This window comes from Coffea arabica, chromosome 9e, assembly GCF_036785885.1.
Source record: "Coffea arabica cultivar ET-39 chromosome 9e, Coffea Arabica ET-39 HiFi, whole genome shotgun sequence".
NCBI classification, from domain to species: Eukaryota; Viridiplantae; Streptophyta; class Magnoliopsida; order Gentianales; family Rubiaceae; genus Coffea; species Coffea arabica.
In genome coordinates this window covers 34698874-34716153 of record NC_092327.1, presented here as the reverse complement: position 1 = coordinate 34716153, position 17280 = coordinate 34698874, and the positions used below count along the sequence as shown (strand labels likewise).

Here is a 17280-nt window from a genome sequence, read left to right as displayed (position 1 = left end):
AGCTTAACGAATTTGATCTCCATGCCTCACAAATGTTATGCAATGAAAGGTTAACAGAAGAGCTGCGCTGCCATGATTCGATAGCTAAGAGGGCATACTTTGAAATATATTACATATGTAAGAATTGATGCGCGTAAAGTTGGCCACATTTCAAATGATTTTTCTTTTTTAACCTATAAAATCCTCATTTCGAATATTTTTTTTCCCTTCAAATTTATGCCATATTTATTATTTAACAATCCCATTTCTCTAGAGTCAATTTATAAACTTTGAAGCATTCCAGATTTTGTGATGTAAGAGATTTTAATATAGTCCTAACAAAGACTTGAGGGTCCAGTTGTCTGGGAACAGATGTAACTCTTTCTTTCTTTTCTTTTCTTTTCCTTTGGTAGAAATATGTAATTCCAGGAAAAGCCAATTTTCATTTTGATTTGGAGTACAGATGTCCATTATTATGTTGTAAAGATAGAAAGAACAGTGTTGACTTGCAACTGCTACAGCTCATTGCTGTCCATATATATTAGTTTAACAGATGAGCCTTGTGTTCATCCAGGCTCTATCTCTGAAAACTCTTTTCCAAATTGCTACACAACTCCCACTTAGTATAAACCAAAAACTACTAGGATTAGATAAAACTTTTTTTTCCACGTACATCAATCATCAGTACTCGTGAGTGATCAATGGGTTCAAAATGCTTATTCTCCTCTCTCCTGATCTTGTTAGCTTGGATCATCACCTTTCCTATATGCCCAACAACTGGAGCATCATTAGCTAAGCCAGGATGCAGTGATTCCTGTGGCAATGTTCTCATCCCCTACCCATTCGGGCTAAGTCGTCGCTGCGCTGTCAATCAATCATACATCATAATTTGCAATTCTTCCAAGCCATATCTAAGCAACCTCAATCTTGAAGTGTTGAACATATCGTTAGAAAACCAAACAGTCACAGTAAATTCCTCGTTAGCTAGTTTTTGCAACGCTGATCAAGCCCAGAGAAATGGTAGCAGCACCAGCTGGATTAGCTCCGATCTTGCCGGAACCCCTTTCTTCTACTCACAAATATACAACAAAATGATGCTTTTTGGGTGTGGAAATGCTGTACTAAATCAAGCAGACAACAAGATCTTGTCCGGTTGCACGTCCACTTGTGAATTCAACGCTTCTGATCTAGCAACTTATAGTTCATCGAGGTGTTATGGGGTGAATTGTTGTGAAACAATAATTCCTTTCTACCTCTCAAAATACAATCTGAATTTCAGGGGTTCAAGATTCAACAGATCAGGACAGTGCTCAACTACGTTTTTGGTGGATCAAAACTGGTTACCAGAGAAATTTTCAGAATCCTTGCAATTTATTCCGGTTGTTTTGGCCTGGACTCTATCACAAGCTGATGCGACCGCCGTTGTTAATTGTACTTACGTCAGTGGCTCTTTTTACTTGGATTCCGGGGAACATGTGGAAAATTTTGTATGTGCATTTTGCGGCTCAGATATCAATCCATACCTACAATCAGAATGCGGCAGCCCTAGTAAGATATCAAAATATGGGTTTCTATTTCCATTCTTTTCTTGTTACTTTTCTGCATCTGATTAAATAAGGAACATCTTGTGTAACAATATCTATTTGTTTGCGTATGAAGGATTTATGACGAACGTGAAAGCAGCTGGACTTATTGGTAAGAAACCCTTCAGTTCTTTGTTTTACTGCGAGATTATAACTTTGGTGTTCTTAGAATGATATTAGATTGCAATAAGGAGCTTGATGATGTACATATGCTTGATTTTAACATTTCTAAATGTGTATCTATGGGATAAAAGGTAAAAATGATGTGTTATTCATTGACTTTACTCCCTAGGTACTTATTCTGACTAGTTCTTCTTCCCCTCATTCTTTAATTTCTTCTCTCTCTTTACCATTTTCCATCTCCCTACCCCTTTCCTCCTTTTTCCTTCAAGCTTCCTTCAAAATCCTATGACCAAGAAACACATGTCATAATGGTAGGACAATTCAATCACCAAAGAAGAGTCTCTAGTCCAATAGTAATAGAACATTGAAAATTAAGATATGGTAGAAAAAAAATTGCCCTTCTATAAAAATTACATGTCATTTTTGTTACATTTACGTGACGTTATTCAAACTGTAAATTTCATAGTTACTATTCTATTAGCTAAATCTTGATCTTTAGAAGTTTGGAACGGTTATTTGCCCCTGTTTAGGTAGAAAATCAATTAGTAATCAAGACTGAAAATATTCCTTGTTTTCAAATTCTACGCCTTCTTGCACTAGGTAATTCAAAGATCTTGACATAAGAGAAAATATGCCATCGTTGACTTGAATAATTTTTCCTTAGATGGCTAGATTAGTTAAGTACTAGTTCTTCCTCTCCCATACCTTTTTATATCTTTTATCCTTTCCATTTTCCACCCGTCTACCCTTTCCAACTTTTTACTTCAACCTGTGACAAAGAAGTACAAGTGGTAGAACATTTGAACCAGTCACTCAATTGAAAACAAAATCCATGGGTAGAACATCAATTAAATATTAAGAAGGCGTTTTAAAACAAATTAAATTAAACAAATTCCTTGTTTTCAAACATGCACCATAGTAGACCTTGACTTGTCAAATAAATGTGATAACATACATTAGTCTACCAAATTGACAAAAACAAACCATCATGCCATTATAAATTTTGCAGGTGTTTTTATAAGCATAGGTGTTTTATTTCTCATAGCTGCTAGTTTTGCCGTGTACAAACTAGTAAAGAGAAGAAGAAACAAAAGGATCAGGGATAAGTTTTTTAAAAGAAATGGAGGTCTTTTATTACAGCAGCAATTATCTGCTGATGATAGTGTCATTAAAAGAACAAGGATTTTCAAAGAAAATGAGTTGGCCAAGGCCAGTGACCAATTCAGTGAAGATCGAATACTTGGAAGAGGCGGGCAAGGAACAGTTTACAAAGGAATGCTAACCGATGGAAAAATTGTGGCAATCAAAAGGTCAATGAAGGTGGATGAAAGCCAGTTAGAACCATTCATCAATGAGGTTGTCATTCTTTCACAAGTCAATCACAGGAATGTGGTAAAACTACTAGGTTGTTGCTTAGAGACAGAAGTACCTCTATTGGTATATGAATTCATCCCTAATGGAACGCTCTCTAGCCTCATTCATAATCATATCGATGATGAGTTTCCCTTCACTTGGAACTTCAGATTAAGAATAGCAGGTGAAATAGCAGAAGCTTTGGCATATCTACACTCGGCAATCTCAATTCCTATCTACCATCGAGATATCAAGTCAAGCAACATACTTCTGGATGAAAAGTACATAGCCAAGGTATCGGATTTTGGAACTTCAAGATCCATCGGAGCTGATAAAACTCATCTAACTACACTCGTTAAAGGAACTTTTGGCTACTTGGATCCGGAATACTTTCAGTCAAGCCAATTTACAGAGAAAAGCGATGTCTATAGTTTTGGGGTTGTTCTTGTTGAGCTCTTGACAAGAAAAAAGCCCATATCATCGTCTGAATCAGAAGAAGATGGTAACTTAAATTTGGCCACAAGGTTTTCAACGATGATGGATGAAAATCGTCTTGACAGTATTCTTGATTGTCAACTTCTAGATGAGAGCATTAAGGAAGAGGTTATTTCTGTTGCTAAACTGGCTCAAAGATGCCTAGATTCAAATGGAAAAAACAGGCCAACTATGAAGGAAGTAGCCATTGAGTTGGAAAACATTAGAAGGGCGGCAAATGGTTCAACTGTTCACAGCCAATTGTTCGAGAAAGGAGAGTGTGAATCTGTTTTTTCAGCTGATACTAAAACTTCGTGAACAACCGAAAATGATAGCAATAGGTTAGTTCCAGATGCCTGTCCACTATTGCTATGTGATACAATTTAACTTTGAAATCGTAAAATGTACAGGAGATTTTACCTTGAGATGTATAATCTTAGTTTTGCTATCATTGTGATTCTTTCTCTTCTTTCTTTCTTTCTTTCTTTTTTTTTTTTTTTTTTGTACTTCTGATTTATCAAAGTAAGTTGATCCACGCCCACTGTTTATGGATTTGAATTCCCATGAAAGCAGGCTTGTACACTTATAAGCAAGTTATATTCCAGTCTAGGGAAACAAAAACATTTATGAAATTGAATGGGATTCTTAAAGTTTCTCGTCATACTACCTTTTTTTCTTCATTAGGAGCCATAGTTTTGTTACGTTGCTTTAATTTTCAATCAGTAAGTGTAATTGCTACTCTCATGTTGATATGTCATTAAAGAATTAAAAGATTCTCATACTAAATACGGAATTTGATTAAATTTCCTAATTCAAAATTTCTCTTGCTTCAAACAAGGCTTAATATGAACAAAACATGACAATTGTCAAGTCGCAAAATTCTTTCTTGTCAGATCTTCCCATTTACTCCTAATTTAAAGCATAAATAGTCCAGCTAAAGCATAAAAGGAAAGCTATGAGTAAAGAAATTTATGCTCAAACTGAATTTTGCTCAAGTTCCTTTCTTTTTTTTTTTTGAAGGACTATACATTCAGTTGAATATCCGCTATGAAAATGGAAACAACTACCAGAGTAACTATTCAATTGCATCCAGTCTTTTATGAAACTGAAGTAGATATAAAGGTGAAGAAAAAACAGAATGGTATGAATATTTTTGTGAGCGAACTGCGAACTCATTGAAATTATACCTTGCATCTATCTAAACCTTCCCTAAGAATTTTCAATTGCTAGTTCTTTTTTTTTTCCCTCAGTCAATCAAATCACTGCTCCTAGCTAGAACATCATCAATATCTTCATTAGAAAGTTGCTGAAAATCCGGCAACTCCATATGCTCGGTTTGCTAAGGATTTCGGTGCAGCTGTTGATTCCCAGATTGCAGAAAGTTTGGTGGCACTGGATCTTGGAGATTTTCAGGATTGCCAAATGCTGCCTGATAAAGCTCATCCATCTTGTCGTCAATCATCCGCTGGTCTATACTTTTAGCTTGGCAATGCGGATTTGGCACCTCTGGATTGATCCCACCTTGCTGGAAATTTTGCGGCTCTAAATTTGGGAGACATTCAATTTGAGGAATATCTGGTCCAATTCCCTGCAGCTCATTTATCATCTCCTCAATCTCCTCACGACTTTGATTATCAACAACCTCTTGATGTTTGCTCCCATTTCCTTCTTCTCTTAAACCTCCAAGCCATTTTTCTCGTGCATTGGCTGAAATGTGCTGGTTGTTTTTCTTCTTCTCCGCCTTCTTAGCCACATGGTTTTTATTCTTCTTCTCAACCGTCTTAGCCTCAGGTGTAGGTGGGAGCCGGTTCATCAGATTGTTGTAGGCAGTAGCAAAGAATTCCTCCAATTCGATTTGCAGTGGTGTCTTCTCTGCATTATCACCTGGGAAGCTTCTCGTGATCTTGAAGTTTGATCCATCTTCGAATTTGAACCCTTTCTGTTTCCTTTTACCCTTATCTGATGAGGATGGTTCGGATAATTTAACATAGTTGTGTCGTCCCTGTCCAAAAAAAAAAAGGCAATATGGAGATCAATAGGATTTTGGACCGGTGAAAATTTTTTGTGAATATAACTACTGGTACTACAAGTGTAAAATATTGTAGAGTACTTGAACTAGGTAAATCAAGTTAATTATACCTCATGCTGTTCTGCATCTTCCAACTTATTGATGCTTTTTATGTAGTCTACCACTTCAATTACAGATCGAAATGTTCTTGGGCTCGTCGGATGAGAATAAAACTGCAGTACAAAAACTGTTCATCAATTCTACATCCAACATGATACAAAGTACAGAAAAGCCTTCACCAATTATTAGCTTTTCCGTTTATTTTTTTCCTAAAAAGTAATGGTATTGTAAAAACTAAAACCAAATCCTATGCAACTATTTTGCCAAGCCAAGTTTACACATTAAGGCGTACAAAATAGTCGGTCCATACCAATTGTATTTATCCTAAATCTATCCTAAATGAAAACGAGACAGAAAAACAAGAATAGTTGTATATATGTACAGTCCTAATTATCATTATATTGCTAATTTCTTGTGGTTAATTTACACCTATAACTTTTCTGATACAAACATAATCCATAAATGGACAAATTTCTACTTAAGCAAAGCCTAGTGCTACTTGAGTTGAAAATGCAATGTACCTTATCTCTTGCACCATTGGGGCGTTGTCTCGTTTCCATCTTCCATCCTTTCAGCAGGTCAGGGAATGGTAACAGGGCCTCCTGATTCACGCCTGGTGCCATGTCTTCCACATCATAGTCAGAAGACTCAACCTGTACACACACACACACACACACGTATATATATAGTCACAGGGACAACAACGTTACAAAACCATGGCATGATATATTTTAACTATTTATGGTTTTGGAAGTCTAAAGAAAGCTGGCCTAGGGATGAACTCACATCATTGCATAACACTAAGGCAGCCTGATTCATGGAATCTTCAGGTAGTTTGACAAATTTGAAGTAAACGGATGAAACAGCTACAATTTTTGCTGAACTTAGACGTCTTCCCCTTTCTTTCTTCTGTTGACCTTGTTCTTCATCCAGTTCAGGTGGCTGCTGCTGTTCATGGCTGGGAGGCAGCATTAGACGTTGTTCTTCAACCAGTACTGGTGGCTGGTGCTGTTCATGGTTCGGAGGTAGTATTAGTGAATATGGGACATTCGAAATTTGTGCAATTTTTTTTTTTTGGGGGAAAGAAAAAAATAAAGAATACAATCATATTTCTTCAATCTCAATTTCAAGGCATGAAAATGAACTGTTTTGCAAAAAGAAGGGATCCAATTAACTCAATGGCAAAAAACCTTAAGAGACCATTAAACCATTGTGATTGCCAAATGACTTGCAAATCTACAATTACAAATCCATCCCGAAGTGCCTTTTTTCTTTGCTCTTATTTTCCTCTCTCTCTATTTTCCATTTCTTTGCCCACATTTTAAGTTGTTTGAAATTTTTCTTTTTCGTTCTCAATTTTCAAAATCCTTTTAGGATGAAAATAATTTCACCTCAAGATAATAAAATCCAATTCATGTAGTTGACACGATTGAAAGAATGGTTATTACTGACAGATCTTCAAGTTGAATGACTTATTTGAGAAATTTTTCTTGTAATTAGTTGTTGCGTGAAAAAACCTTGCCACAGTATTAGCTTATTGACCTTTTTCGTCTAACATCAAATTAATATCATTTCGACTTGCTCAATATATATATATATATATATATATATAAATCATTTCGACTTTTAAAAGAAGTCCTTGCAACAATACCTCAGGTCTAACAGCATTTTCTGGCCACACAACGGAAACGGGATCGGCCATTACCACTGCATTTTCTTGTTGCACTGCTACATCCAACTGCTGCCAAATGCAAAAATGGTGCAAGTCAATTCCAAAACGTGCAAGAAGAATGAAATCTATATCGAAGCTAAATGTAAATGAGAAGTTAAAACTTTAACAAATTCTAGATTTTTTTTTCTATCTTTTAAGAGAAAGGAACAAGAAAACTACTTGAGTGTTAGAAAACTCTTTTCTTTGATTGTCACCATCTCTTTGTTCATTCAAGCCAGGTATGGGAACAAAGGGTGTTATCGCCCAGGTGCTAGTGATATCATAGGAATTCTGACTAAAGTGAGATGCCATTTCTCAAAAGATACAAGAAGAGATAAATTCAAAAGAGCCCAAAAGCTAGACAGAAAATAAAGATTGCTATTGATGAAGAAGGAAGAAATGACAACTCTTGAGAACATATCCCAGTTGGCTAAGGAGGCAGTTTTATAGTGCTAATGAGACAAAATCAAATGTGAATGTACTCATACCTCAATTTAATGAGCATTTTGGCATGTAAATTAATGGGACTTTCCAAGTTTAATCTGCCTTATCTTCTACTTTGTTCCTGTCTAAATTATTCTTTGATAGCACAAACTTAGTAGAGATTTTTGTAATTATTATCTCAATAAAAGTTTTATGATGTTAATATGTGTTTTTAAGTTTCCTTACCATATTACAGCTCCAGGGGAAAATCTCTTTCTACATTGCCTGGATTAGGATAGAAATGTCACCCCCTTTTGGAATGGCATTGCCTGGACTGTGGACACTTTATTGTACCAGATTAATAATACACTGTATATATACATCATATTTGTGCATTCTATAAGGGGAAAATTTTTTAATGCATGATGCCACAATTTTCTCTTTAATGACATTTGGTCATGTACGTAGTAGTGTTGTGCCTTAATATGATGATTCAGCTAGCTTAACAAAACCACAATCAGCATAATAGGAAAAAAATCAGGTTCAAGAAATAGAGAGGTAGCTTTCAATGTTGATTATTATGTTACTAATGTAAAGAAAGAGAATAAAATGTCCCATGGCCAGAAATAATATATATCCATATTCTATTTCTCCCAGCTTCATTGCACAAAATCTCAAACCAGATAAGAACAATTAATACTTGAGCTGGTTAATTTTCAACCTACTATTTTATGCAGAACCTAGGCCTTTCAAGTGTTTGCCTGTAGTTTATCAGAATGTGGATTCAAGGATTAGTTACAATTTAGTCAATGAACCACCAATGCCTCTCCTGATGATTGGCTGAGAGTTTGGCCATTAAGATTGGCTGAGAATTTTGCCATCAAGATTGGCTCAGACTTGAGAGGCAGTCAATTTGGTGTATTTCCAAACGTGTAATTAAACTAATTTACAAGTATGGAGATTCAAAATCCCGTAGATAGGTAAAAGATATAGGCTCATAGGCATCTTCAAACCATGGATATAACAGGATTTTTCAGTGTAAATACATCAAAGCTATTGTTTCACAATAAATTTTTGTTTATGCTACAAAAGAAAATCTAAGTTCTGCACAAATTTCATGGCCATTAACCTTAGGTTTAATTAGCGTTTGTGCTAAAATTTTTATCCTGGCTTTAAGCAAAGCTTAAACTTGGAAATTTCAATAATTTATCTTAGGTTTTCTCCATAGCTAAAAGTGGCAAAATTTTGGGTAAATCTGGTGGTCTTATAAACCTAATGACTCAAATTTTGCCACATCTTCAATAGTTGAATTTGTGAGATTGTGTGATAAATTTGAATCACTAGATCTACATAAAACATCTACGTACCCAAGTGTTTGCTACTGAAAGTAATTAAACTTAAGTTTATCAATATGAATATGGATCCTCTAAGGTGCTATATATTGTGCTCGGAGCTTGAAACTCAGAGCAAACTTTCATTACTTAAAATTCAAAAGGATAACCATGTAGAATTTTGTTGTTTGCCCAACAAGTGAATAGTTGGCTTATATATAGCTAGATTTAATTAAACCAATTTCCATCTTTCTTTATTATTATTATTTTTAAGCTTCCCATCCCTCCCCACATTTTCTCTACTGCTAATTGCCATATATAGGAGACCCTTTGAGGTATAGTCTATTAAGTGGGTCTTCAAACCCTCGTTTTGTTCTAGTGAAATCGATGTTTTCTTTTTGTATATAGAGCATGTCATTATAGTATATATAGTAAGCACAAGGAAAGGAACACTACCCCCTCGCTCAGCTCCCTCCCCCCCCCCCCAACCCTCCAATAGGTATCTTCTTACTGCTAGCTCAATAGCTCTATTGGAAGAATTACTTCAGTTAAGAGGAAGAACCCTTAACTCTAGTTCAGTCGGGTACATCTATATCCAGCAACTCCAAGCTCAAATAGCTTGAACTTCTTTAATAGTCGGCATTTGTGCGCTAGTAAGTTTCTTTTTTGGACAACATAGTACATGCGGGCATGCAGGTCTATTGATAGTTTTCTATGAATCTACGAAGTTCGATATTTCATATCTCCTTTCGAGCTATCTCTGTAGCTACAAAATGCAGGTGAAGCACGCCCGTAGGGCGAGCTGTCTCGTTGATAGATCATACATTAGGAGATTAAAACTAAAGATCTTCTCAAGTAAAGTGTCAATTTCAGAAAGTTTTACTATGAATGAAATACCAAAAGAAATGGACATTCTATTCCACATAGATTTGGTTTCACTAAAATAATGGAGAACCATTTTGTTTCAGATCCCAAAGACTCCATTTGCATTTTTTTTCCCCAGAAAATGGAAAACAACCCAAAATGATTTTAGGCCACAAAAAGATTCAGGATGATTTTGGGCCGTTTTGGAATACAATAGGGTCGTATGAACAGCAAAATTTACACTCAACGTCTTGGAAGTTCCCTCGTCTTCTTCCACTCAGGCCCTTTTGTTGGAGTTTATTTATTTTAATGGTCAACCACCAACAGAGTTTCTTGGTAATGTCTTGGTCCTATAGAGGGACCTACATGTTAATTTTCGTGGTCCTGGCGGGTCTTCGTACAAATCTCACGTCAAATTCCATCCTCGTGGTAATAACTTGTTCACACATTGAAAGGAAAGCTTTTGCATTTTTATGGCCAACACTCTGTTTCTTTCTTTTCTTCTCTGTTCTTTTTTACAATTTCTTGCGTGCTTTTATTGTCATAGTGAGCATCCACTAGAAAGGAAATTATGGGAAGGGCACAAACCTACGACACCAGTTGAAAAGAAATGGGATAATTTCATAAATCTCCTTTGAGGTTTCTGAAAGTTTCACTTAGCATCCCTCAACTTTGAAAAATATCACTTGTCTCCCTTATTTTAAACTTATTGTAACATTGTCAACCCATTTGAAAACATTATATTTAGCAACTCATTTTTTGGATAGAGGAGATGTTTTCATTCTAAAAGTGCCCTTTGTTGTCCTACTTTTTTATCAAAATTGTAAGCATGTTATAAAATGTTAAAATAAAGATATACTATACAAATGTGTAATAAAGACAAAAAAAGAAGATTATTCCTTTATTGTAAAGTGTTTTTGGTTAGTTTGAAAGGTTTTTCAAAATTTTTAATTTTTTAAGATTTTCTGAATTTCTTTTCTAGATCGATGGCATGTAAATCATAAAAAGACAAAATGTTTATGTTCACAAACTCATTTTGAGGTTTTTTCAAAGACAACAAGTCATATTTTTTAATTCGAAAGTAGTTATGGATGACATTAAGGATTTATGAATTGTGTACAAATTTTTTGAATTCTCCAATTCTTTGACTAGATCAATGGCTCGAAAACTTAAATAAGATAAAATTCTTAACTATAAATTTAAAAACTCATTTGAGGAGTTTTCAAGGTGCAAAATGTTGTTATCTTCATTGTAAAATTCTCGGGCAATTTTTAAGAATTTTCTAAATTATTTAGAATTTCAAAATTTTATCATATTTCTTGTGCAAACTAACGGCACAAAAATTAATAATAGGTCTTTCAACATGATTAGCACTTTGTAATTCCTAATTAAAAATCACATTGGCCAAGTGTTCAAAATTTAAGCGATTAACTATATTTGTTATGTAAACAAAATGGTTCACAAGAAAAGGGACAATATTAGAATGAAAATATATTCTCTATCCACAAATGAACTTTTTTAATAATATATTTTGAAATGGGTTGGCAATGTTACAAAAATTTAAAAACAAGGGAGACAAGTGATATTTTTTGAAGTTCAGGGATGCAAAATGAAATTGTTACAAATCTCAAGGGAGCTTTTTGAAATTATCCCAAAAGAAATTTCTGGGAGAGCGCAAACCTACGACACCATGAGACTTTTTTGATATTCTTAATGCATTTTTTCCTTTTTTTTTTTTTGTCTCAATTTCACCAAATTAAATTTTAATGTTTGTAGATGTGTCCCTTTACTTAGAGGATCTCCCCATTCTACCATGCAATATAATCCTTTCTCTCTAGAGGATAACACGTTCAGGACATTTTTAATGCAAACTGATCTCTTAGGGAACTTGACAAATAATTCCAACATCCATTTTGACTTTTCGAAATGTAAACCGTGTTTCAAAGACGTAATCGTCTTTGTTTGTGTTGGAAAGAAAATGAAAGGCCTTGCAAAGTTTTTCCACGTACGAACGTCCCAACTACGTTGCCACCATATCTAAGAAATGCCTGAGAAAGTATTACTTCATTTTTTGGAGAAGGAAGGAATAGCGTGTTATATGGTGAGGATGGAATTGGTATGCTGATGCCAACATTTCCTGAGGTCCAAATTTGTTCTATTAGTCACTTGTATGTATGAGAAACTATTTTACTTGCTCTGAGAAAAGTAAGCAAAAGTTTAATTCCATGAAGACTGGACTTTGGCTCCTCCATGAGGAAAGAAAAGGAGGAAGAAGATATAAGAAAGAAGTGATAGACTTTATTTTGGTTTGGAGAATAGCCAAGAAACCAAAGGTTTCCAATGAATACCAAATTATCAGCTTAGTGTCTTTCATTCTTTGTTAAATTCATTATCTCAAAGCAAAAACCTGCAAAGTTCTCGTATTTTCTCAAAATTTTCTCTCTTCTTTTTTTTTTTAATTTGTAAACAACCATAAATTTTATGATCAACAAATGTCCGCATTAATAGCGCAAATAACAAAGTCAAGATTAGTATGACTTGAGTTAATATGACCCAATTAGAATGATCCAAAAAGTCTCAAAATCAATTTTATTTTGAGAAAAAAGTTTCTAAAAATGCCTTATCAGTTATCACCTAACTCGGTAATAGTGCACAGAAAGGAAATTTCCAGTAAGTGACTTGGTTGACTTGTTCAGTTCATTTGCTCTATTAAACCTTTCATTCCTACGATCTCTAAAATGCTTTTGCTTCTTTTGCCACATTGATTTATACCTGTGAAGTAAACGCAGGACTAACTTAACTACAAGTTTACCACGTTAAGCTTGTTGTTAAAGAAAATGGCAGGTGTGAGGAAGCTGCAATTGGAAAGAACTCTATCGATACAATCATGCTTCCCTGAGAGCTTCTCTGGTCCAGGCTCAGGAACTTCTGATCAGGCAACCGGCTATGCTACTGCCACCATTCCACAACATGTTGTTTCGGTTCTGCTTTCTTACAATGTACCCGTTGGAGATCAATCTGATCACATCATCCAGAATGGGATGGAACTTGATAATAGGACTGTTTCTGCACAGATGCTCCATCCTCCATACTGGGAAGCCAGTTGAGTATTTCTTGTTCAATTTTGCTCTTGATTCTTGAATTTATGCTTCTGTTTCACACAATTTACCGAAAGCCCTTCTCATTTGTCTTCAATGTATGGCATTTTTGTTCATATTTTGCCTTTCAACACTATACATTTTTCAAGTCATATTGTATGATTAAGATTATGGTCAAGCATTACTTGTTGGAAAAAAAAAAGCTAATCTTAATAGATTGGTAGGGTACAAAGATGCATGTTCTGAAGTTAGGAGCTTGGGAAGAACGATTAGTCGGATCACAAACAACCACTTGAGGGGTTGTTTTACAATTAACTCTGTTGCATTATCAAATGGAACAATGAAGAAAAGAGTTTCTATTCAAGTTCTTTTCTGAAGCGGCTGTTTGTGTGGCCAGTGTTTGCGTGGGGCTGCGGGCAGGAAAAAGAGTGGGAGAGGTGGAATTCATCACAGCAAGAATATAACCTCATTCTAGGAAGAGGGATGAAGGGATTGATAATTAGGATATAATCTACCCTTGGTGTATACCATTGAGTCTATCACTCTTGTCACAGACTTTTCATATTCCTGAGTGAGTAAAGTCTTTTAAGAGTTCTTTTGCAGAACTTCTGACGCAACCTACTATGCTATTGGACGATTAATGTTTTGAATACATCTCAGACAGGAGACAAGTAGAATAAATTCCATTTATTTCACCAAAATTTGATTTTTGCAGTTAGTCTAAAGAAAATTCCTTTGGCGTGTGTTTAGACTGCAACTTTGGCGCTCTTAAAAGTGCTAAGTTCCAGGATCAGTGGATTATATTTATGACTCTTGTGGTTTTGAAATGCAGGCACTCCATCTGCCAAAAATCTTACCATTTACGTACCCTTGTACCAAGCTGCACTTAAGGGTGATTGGGAAAGGGCTAAAGCATTTATGACAAGGCATCCTGGGGCTTTAACCGCAACAATCACTAAAGGCTGGGAAAGAGCTCTCCACATTGCTGCTGGTGCCAAACAAGTCAAGTTTGTTGAGGAGTTGGTTGAATTAATGGATCCACCAGAATTGGCTGCACAAAACAAATTTGGTAACACGGCACTTTGCTTTGCAGCAGCATCTGGAATTACAAGGATTGCAGAATTGATGGTGGCAAAGAATAATGAATTGCCAATGGTGAGGGGTAGTAAAGGAGTTACACCCCTTCACATGGCAGCCTTACTAGGTTATAGAGATATGGTGTGGTATCTTGTGTCAGTAACTGATCCTCAATGTTTAACCAAAGAAGACTACGTTAGCCTGATTATTGCAACTATAAGTACCGATCTATATGGTAAGACAATATTATCATTTAATATTTGACTAATTCCAAGGGTAAGTGGATAAGGCTCATTTGGTTTCCCTTGCTGTCCTCAGATGTAGCTCTGCATATAATTCAATGCAAACCAGAATTGGCAGTTGAACGTGATCCTAACGGGGAGACAGCACTTCATGTTTTGGCACGAAAGCCTTCAGCATTCTGTTCCAAGAATGGACTGGGAGTCTGGCAGAGATGCATTTACCCTTGTAGGTTAATCTATTCCCATTGACACCTTCAACCATAGTCTCCTTTGTGTATTTTCTAGTAAAAGTATGTCTTGCAATTCAAGTTCGTCCAGCAAATCTATTACTTTCAATCAGTTGAAATTTCAGGTTATGGAAGACTAAATTTGTTTTGACATGTTTCTTTTGTCTATGGTATAAATGAATAAGGTTATCAAGCATTGCCATTTCTACCGTAGTAAGCCATGCTCAGAACAACTTTCCTTTCATGCCAACTATAAGAAAATATTAAAGGAATAGAAAACTCTGAATAAGAATGCAAGGTCATGGTATGCCCTGCACACTCACTTCCTCTCACACATGCACTGAAACTGCTAAAATGAAACCTTGATATGCAAGACAAAGTGTCTTTACACCAGTGCAGTTATCATGCAATTATTGGCATGGTGTTGAAGATTAGTTATGTGTAGGGAAAACAAACTAGCAGTCAGAATTTATGCATTTTCATGTGAACCAATTATACTAGTGGTCACCAAGCAGTTACATGTGCTAAGATATTTTCTCAGGGGTCAAACTGCACCTATGGAAGAAATCTTCTTATAAGTTTAGCAAGACGGTAGACCAGAATGACAAATGTACCAGAGGTGAGTAAATGCTGAAGCGTATACATTTACACCATATGTTGGAGGGGATAAAATTTCTGACTGACAGAATCTAAGGGAGAGACAAGTATTTTCTGCTCCAAGAAACTACTCTATTTATCTCCATTTTCTGGGAACTCAGCATTATAAAGTAAAAACTGAGTATCAGTCAGCATTTGATCTATTTTACAGTTAGTGAACATATTCCTAAATATATCTTTGCAGCGCACCTATTGTTCGATAGACTTCTTCATCGTGCAACAGAAAAGATAGGTAATGCATTGTTAACAACAGTTCTTGTTTTTTCTTTTTTGAGCAACTGACTTGAATCAGCTAAGTGGGCTAGGTTTTGTTTTACGAATGTTAGGAATCCAAGAAGTATTTGAGAGAAAACTGAAGCACTTCCAAGCTCTCGAGTTATTGAAATGCATTTGGAAACAGGTTATGTTGTTGGATGACTCGCAAATTGGGAAGTTACTCAGAGGTCCATCAAGACCTCTTTTTGTTGCTGCGGAGTGTGGAAACTTTGAGTTCATTGTTGAGCTACTGCGCTCCTATCCTGATCTCATTTGGAAGGTGGATGAACAAAGCCAAAGCTTCTTTCACATTGCAGTCATACACCGCCAAGAAAGGATCTTTAAACTAATTTACCAAATAGGAGCTCTTAAAGATTTGATTACATCTTACAAAAGCACAAATAACAGTAACATATTACACCTTGCTGCTAAGTTAGCAGCCCCAAATAGATTAAACATAGTTTCAGGAGCAGCCCTACAAATGCAGAGAGAGTTACTATGGCTTAAGGTAACTGACTTAGTTCACACATGTTGTCTACTTTCCTAGATTTAACTTGCTTTCTGTAATTGTTTAACTATGTTATTACTTTGACCATTAAAAGGAGGTAGAGAAGAATGTCCAACCGTTGTATAAGGAGATGAGGGATTCAGAAGGACGAATGCCACATATGTTATTCACTCAGGAGCACAAGGCATTACTTAAAAGTGGAGAAAGGTGGATGAAGGATACTGCCTCATCATGTATGCTTGTTGCTACACTCATAACCACTGTGATGTTTGCAGCCATCTTCACAGTACCTGGAGGCAATAATGATGAGACAGGCACACCAATTTTTCTCAAAGACAAAGCTTTCATAATCTTTTCCATATCCGATGCACTTACTCTCTTCTCATCAGTGACTTCAATCTTGATGTTCTTGTCTATTCTCACTTCACGGTATGCAGAAGTAGATTTCATGGAAACATTACCAAAGAGGTTGATCATTGGCCTTATGACACTCTTCTTCTCCATAGCTTCCATGCTTATAGCTTTTAGTGCAAGCTTTTCAATTGTACATGGCCATAAGATAGCATGGATTATCATTCCAGTGGCGCTAGCTGCTTGTATTCCTGTCTTGTTATTTGCATTTTCTCAGTTTCCCCTGGTAGCTGACATGTTTCATTCAAGTTATGGTTCAGGAATATTTGCCCAGGAACCTACAGATGTTCTTTTCTAGATCAGCTAAATGAAAATAATTATGGACTACTGTTGGATTCATATGTATTCTTTTCATTGTACTCACTACTTCAACAGTCATTCCATCCAATAAATCCAGGTCTTTCCATTTCATTAAATGTATTCTTCCATTTTAGCTGAGCATTAAAGAAGACTTATCTACTGAATGCAACACCTTATTGATCTCTCTCTCTCTCTCTCTCTCTCTCTCTCTCTCTCTCTCTCTCTCTCTCTGCGTTTACAATTCTCAGGAATACTAGCCTCTTGGAAATCCATTATGATTTTAAAGCATCAGTAAAGACCACTAGCATTCAAGCAGGATTACAAGATTTCAGAGATATTTTGGAGACAGCCATGAACTGGGGTACACTAGACTTGTACCTTTAATTGATCAATGATTTCAGGGTAAATTACATGTAACAACCCCCCCCCCCCAATAGTTATGTATAAAGTTTATAAATGGTCACATAACTCCTTTATAGTTTTACGTAAAGTGAAAAATGAATTGAATATGTAATTAATTACGGCAATTAGATCAT

The 17280-nt window shown here is 35.7% G+C and overlaps 2 protein-coding genes across 2 annotated transcripts; both read left to right on the top strand.

The window, feature by feature from the left end:
* The first annotated feature begins 568 nt into the window (after nucleotides 1-568).
* Nucleotides 569-3980, top strand: LOC113709803 (wall-associated receptor kinase-like 1). The gene is made up of 3 exons (XM_027232658.2): nucleotides 569-1527; nucleotides 1639-1674; nucleotides 2695-3980. Exons 1-3 carry the CDS (start codon nucleotides 681-683, stop codon nucleotides 3828-3830), a joined length of 2019 nt encoding a protein of 672 aa, XP_027088459.2. The 5' UTR covers nucleotides 569-680; the 3' UTR covers nucleotides 3831-3980.
* Nucleotides 3981-12714: 8734 nt separating this feature from the next.
* On the top strand, nucleotides 12715-16860 carry LOC113709577 (uncharacterized). Its single transcript, XM_027232374.2, has 7 exons — nucleotides 12715-13071; nucleotides 13900-14379; nucleotides 14463-14612; nucleotides 15155-15232; nucleotides 15455-15502; nucleotides 15597-16033; nucleotides 16128-16860. Exons 1-7 carry the CDS (start codon nucleotides 12807-12809, stop codon nucleotides 16740-16742), a joined length of 2073 nt encoding a protein of 690 aa, XP_027088175.1. The 5' UTR covers nucleotides 12715-12806; the 3' UTR covers nucleotides 16743-16860.
* The last annotated feature ends 420 nt before the right edge of the window (nucleotides 16861-17280 follow it).

What these genes read in the sequence shown, in the direction of transcription:
- LOC113709803 (XM_027232658.2), top strand. Translation starts at nt 681, where the DNA reads ATGGGTTCAAAATGCTTATTCTCCTCTCTCCTGATCTTGTTAGCTTGG. An exon ending in ATCAGAATGCGGCAGCCCTA is followed by an intron (nt 1,528 to 1,638) that starts GTAAGATATCAA and finishes TTGCGTATGAAG; the next exon opens with GATTTATGACGAACGTGAAA. An exon ending in GAAAGCAGCTGGACTTATTG is followed by an intron (nt 1,675 to 2,694) that starts GTAAGAAACCCT and finishes TAAATTTTGCAG; the next exon opens with GTGTTTTTATAAGCATAGGT.
- LOC113709577 (XM_027232374.2), top strand. Translation starts at nt 12,807, where the DNA reads ATGGCAGGTGTGAGGAAGCTGCAATTGGAAAGAACTCTATCGATACAA. An exon ending in TCCTCCATACTGGGAAGCCA is followed by an intron (nt 13,072 to 13,899) that starts GTTGAGTATTTC and finishes TTTGAAATGCAG; the next exon opens with GCACTCCATCTGCCAAAAAT. An exon ending in GAATGACAAATGTACCAGAG is followed by an intron (nt 15,233 to 15,454) that starts GTGAGTAAATGC and finishes ATATCTTTGCAG; the next exon opens with CGCACCTATTGTTCGATAGA.